This window comes from Macrobrachium nipponense, chromosome 27 (genome assembly GCF_015104395.2).
Source record: "Macrobrachium nipponense isolate FS-2020 chromosome 27, ASM1510439v2, whole genome shotgun sequence".
NCBI lineage: Eukaryota > Metazoa > Arthropoda > Malacostraca > Decapoda > Palaemonidae > Macrobrachium > Macrobrachium nipponense.
This window is the reverse complement of record NC_087216.1, coordinates 3,014,292-3,019,827: the sequence shown is the minus strand read 5'-3', so window position 1 is coordinate 3,019,827 and position 5,536 is coordinate 3,014,292. Positions and strand designations below refer to the sequence as shown.

At 36.5% G+C, this 5,536-nt stretch overlaps 1 protein-coding gene across 1 annotated transcript; it reads right to left on the bottom strand.

The window, feature by feature from the left end:
• Positions 1-3,618: 3,618 nt before the first annotated feature.
• LOC135200488 (protein FAM200C-like) lies at positions 3,619-4,017 on the bottom strand. Its single transcript, XM_064229137.1, has one exon. The coding sequence runs from the start codon at positions 4,015-4,017 to the stop codon at positions 3,619-3,621; it is 399 nt and encodes a 132-aa protein (XP_064085207.1).
• Between the last annotated feature and the right edge of the window lie 1,519 nt (positions 4,018-5,536).

The window sequence follows — 5,536 nt, the reverse complement described above, 5'->3', positions numbered from 1 at the left end:
AATTGTAGTTCTGTGGTAAGGAGTTTGCAACAGAATTGTAATTATGGTTAACGAAGTGTTATTTAAAAAAGAAAAAAACCATTGGTCTTACCATTGTTTATTTTATGCTTGATAAAAGACGCTAGTGTTTCTCAAGTGTTAATGACAGTTGAAAAAAAAAAAGAAAACTTATGCAAATACGATCAAATGGCAGGACATTAGTGATACTTTTGATAAGTGAAGTAGCTGTAATTAACCTGGGGGTCAGTGATAACTTCAATCTCACAGGTAACGGGAACTAGATAATATCCTAAGTTGTTGGTTATGACGTCCTCTTTAAACGACTAATTTATATTACGACATGAAATTTTGTTTAACCTTTTCCTCCGATACCAATTCTCTCATTAATAACGATGTCAGTTTTGGTTTCTCCTTTACCCCGCGTCTGTATTTCGTCAAGGAGCATACAATGATTTATTGATTTTTCTGCTATCAGTTCCAAAATTTGGATCTTTCCAAGATAGTGACCCTCAAGGGCTTTCGGGGGTCGTTATCTTTATGATGTTTACAATCTTCTGTTTATGGTTTTAGATAAAATCCCCAACGGGTTTGTACTAAAAACGCCTCAAAGGTGGATATACATACCGGGTTAAAACCAGTGGGGGTCACTTTCTAGGAAAGATTCCAATATTTGTAACCGCTTAAATGTGGTGTTGAAGGCAACTGAAAACGGGGGTCTGTTGTTACGAATTCCCGTCACGACAATAAACGACTGCAAAAAATAGTCCTTATCACGTGGTCCTGGGGCCAATGAAGCCAAAGAAGACAAGTTCCAACACCTAAGACATCGTTTATACAGGTAAATATATAAATTACGGTAAGCAGAAGAAAGATGTATTAATTTCGAAGAATTAAAAAAAAAACTTACATGCCATTCCGAAATGTAAAACATAACTACCCGAAGGATCAAACCAGTCTAACCATAAATCCGAAAAAAGTCAGGGGTACGTTAAAAGCAATTGTCCTTATGTCTATACGGTACAACAAACTACAGTCTCTCTCTCTCTCTCTCTCTTCTCTCTCTCTCTCTTCGATGTCTTCACGCACAGGAAAATTTATGTTGAGAAAATACGAAACTGTCTTAATTATTACAGCCATCACTTTAATGGGGACAGACAAAAAAGGGGAATTCTTTAACATATCTTCTCACGGTGTAATAACACCCACATCTCATTGCCTGGCCCATAACAAGTCTGTAATTAATGACAGATGGCTATCCTAGGCGTTATTGATAATTAAAAGGTAATAATCATTATAAAAAGCACACGTCATATCGTGGATACGGGAGACCGGACGTAGACTTCCATATAGGCCCAAGGCTCAGTCGACAAGCCAGAGAGAGAAAGGAGAACGTTAGGCCTAACCTTTTTTTTTAATTTTTTTTTTAATACGGATAGACTATAATACTACAACTGGACTCCAAGCAGCGCTTTAATGTGTAAATACCCAAAGACCCAAGTCGATGCAAGAGCCAAAAAGAAAAGAACGCTATACTAGCTTCTGTATTTAAGAGTTTGTTCAACTTTTCACAAAATTAACGATGATGAATTCTGTCTATACTGCCTTAACACCACTCATAAATAGCCTGACTTCCCCTTACTGAAGTCTCGATACCATTTTTTGCTTGACATACTACTTTAGGAATCAATAATGATCCTATGCAAGAAAAATTTACACGGATGAAAAATATAGAAGGCTTTACTCTGTAAGTTTACCTCATTAATACATGATTTACTGCCAGCTTAGCTTAGAAAATAGTTAACCTTATTCAATGAATGTATGGCCAAAGTTCAACATGAATTGAATATTAGTCTCATATAAATGATCAAACGACTCCATGTGATAAAGACCCAGCTTTCCAAATCTGCAAATAATGCATAAGCGAGCGCAAGCACACACGCACACACATATATACATGTATATGTATATGTATGTGTGTATATATATATATATATATATATATATATATATATATATATATATAAAAATATTATGTCACTTTACACTTCAAATTTTATTACGAAAATATAGTAGGAAGCGCATATTCTCTCAAGCAGTCATCCCGTATCTCTCTCGCTTTTCCTATCTCACTCTATTTCACACAAACTCCAACAACACTAGTAGCTAATTGTGGGTTTTCACAGCTGTTACAAAGAGCTAATTGGACAACATAGGTTGATTAAAGAAGTCAAAGAACTCACTGGAACATAAAAATAAAATCGTAATAACAACATAATAATAATAATAAGTGGCAAAACCAAGTAAGTCGAACATAACTCTGACATATCACGAAGAGGATATTTGCAACACATAAAGAATTGACAGCGTCGTTAAATTCCAAGTACGAGTAATTGTCAAACGTTGTCAATGCGAGATGTCTGTGACCAAAAATGACTACATGAACATAATATCGGTTTGCCTTAGCCCAGGCAAACCGATGTTTTACAATTCTTCACAAATTCCTTTCATCTCTGTAATACAAAGCTTATTATGTTACACAGTAATTTCCTCTGCAACACTATTTTTCCACTTTCTACTTGCAATGAATCATATAAACGATTATGTGTAATTCGCATTAACAGTATCACTATATTAATTAGCATTGTAACCATTACATAATTGTGTGTGTACGTATGTTTAAGTGTTTGTTTAACTATCCACCATAAAGCCTTCCTTATAATTCAAAGGTGATAGGTCGTTGTGAGTTGCCTTTATGGCCCAGAACACTGATGTCTTGATATATATTTTGTGACCTGTTCCGTTTTGCTACATTTGAAAGCATATACACATGGCATGAAAATACAAAAAGGTATATGAGAGTATGTACGAAATATGCATCATTTTTAGTATGCTAAATATCCAGCAATATTCTGAACCTCCCCTGCTACTGAAACAGAGGTTTTTGTCATAAACAGCGATAGACAAATGGCCATTACTTATTAGATATTCCAGAGCTAACAAAAAACCTAAAGTGCTCTGACAATTTATTGGCCCCGTAAAAAAATTACGGCATTTGAAGGGTATAACAAGAGGTTTTCTTCAGATAAACAACAGTTTCTCTGCTGTTCACGCGGACAGCTTCTATGAACCATGATAAACAGAGGTAGGTTTAGAATTTAACAAAGAGAGGGAAACAGTAAATGACATTATGGCACTGATGTTTTAAGTTACAATCTGACAGGGGTAGCTGCCTGTCTTCCCGAATCCCCTAAACAAAATTTGAAAACTGTCACTTTGCTGATTCTATGCAGACGTGAAGTGATCAAGTGTTACTGTAACAGCGTTGGCTTTACCATAAACCAGTGTTTCCCAACCTTTTCCAACCCTAGCACCCCCTGTTGTCATGTCTAAGCAGTCCAGCACCCCCTAATTATCTTGATTATTAATATCTTATTACTAAGTAACTAGAAGGATAAAGGAATGTGAAGTGTACTGCTTGATCAATTTTATTTTGTTCATTCCTTAAAACTAACATAAAATACCAATATTGTTTATAAAAGAAATAAAAAAAAATGAGAACAAATGAAATTGCATGGATTTAAATATGTACAACTGGGTAATCAATCATACTGTACATCATCAATGTGATTTTTGCTGTTGCTTATATGCAACTAGTTTCTCAATTCGAGGCTTTGTGTTGGCCAGAGCCACCCTCATATCATGAAGCAACCCAATTTGAAGTCGGTTCCAGGCAGTTGTTTTGATTTGGAGCATGGTGGAGAAAGCCTTTTCACAGAGGTAGCTAGTTGGAAATGGGATGATTATTTCCAGCGCTGCCTTTGCTAATCCAGGGTCTGCTACCAACTGATCACACCAGAAACCTGACAGCGGTAGTGTGCGAAATTTTGTTTGACAACCCTGGTTCACCTGCAGATCAATAAGCTCCTCCTTTAGGTTATCATCATCATCCATATCTGCCAAGAAGGGCTGCTGTATCCATTCTGGAAATGAATGATCCATGGGAAAGTATTGTGCCATAGTGGTCTCTAGGAGTGAGAGGTGAGCAACAATATTTCCAGGATAGGAAAGCTTCCCACATTTCCTCCCTGGATTCGACGCTTCCACAGTGATATTTTCTTCTTGAAGGCTTCTACCTTCTCTGTACAATCAATATTATTAGCAAATAATGCCTTGTATGGACAAGTTGAGATCATTCAGATGACCGAAAATGTCTGCCAGGTAGGAGAGGGAGAGAATGAAAATTTCGTCCTCAAAATTTTCAGCAAAATCACTCTGATACTCTCGGAGAAATATTGCAATCTCATCAGCGAGCTCTGCAATACGTGTCAGCATTTTTCCACGGGAGAGCCATCGCACTTCAGTGTGGAAGAGAAGCACCTGATGTTCACTTCCCATTTCCTCACAAAATAACTTGAACACTCTGTGGTTTAAAGCACGTCCCCGGATGTAATTGACAACTTTAACACAGACGGACAGAACTTCTTTGAAATGAAATGGCAATGTCTTTACCGCCAGAGAGAGAGAATACTTTCCAATGGACTTACCAGTATTACTGGAAATCAAAGATGGTCTTAGATATGCCGACAAAACTCAAATATGTAGGAGATGTACTGCTCTGTTGCACTGCTACTGAACAACTATAGTGCTACTGTCTGGCTGCCACTGGTCCCACAGTCTCGCCGTTCTCATGTCAGATACATACAAGTACCGAACGTGTACTGCAGAACTGGTCACGCCTTGCTAGGAAGTGATATTTTACCGTCATGTGTGTATCGCTTCCCAGCACCCCCAATAATTGATTTCAGCACCCCCAGGGGGTGCTAGCACCCCAGGTTGGGAAACGCTGCCATAAACTATGATAGGAGTTCTGTCGTCTACATTACTAGCTTGATTAAATAATTAGAATACAACACCTAAATCATTTGTTTACAATTAATATACAGTTTCATGAAATCGTTTTACACTTGCACACTTGAATGAATGAATAATTCCAATGTAGGACCCCCTGCTATGCAGAGAATATGATAAAAAAAATTTCAAAAACCTCGTGTAACTAATTACTCATACATAACAGTTTAACTATAACCACATCGTAGGTATAACTAGATATCGAATTATTCTTTCCTCATTAAAGAATTAATGCTATTTATATTCTTTCTCCTTCATTTCTTTACTAGCCTTGCCTTGAAATAACCGAAAATGAAAATATATAAAAAAACGAGTACACTTACAGTAAAATATCCAAATGAAACTTACCCGATTGCTTCATAAACCTCGTATATAATAACCTTCTACATCAACTCCTCAACATTTTTATTCCATCCAGTTAATTAATTCCAGAGGTGAATCTATTTAATAATAATCGTTAGAAATCAGTTAATACAAAGAGTTTGCCATACCTGAATTATGTTAAGCATATTTACTACTTCCTATTTATCAGAAAACATTAGACTCATCCGCTGTATAAAAATCTGCAGCTTCTGCGCTAAGAAACCAAATTTTCCGTTCTATCTGCTGCCCTTTCTTTTATAAAAGA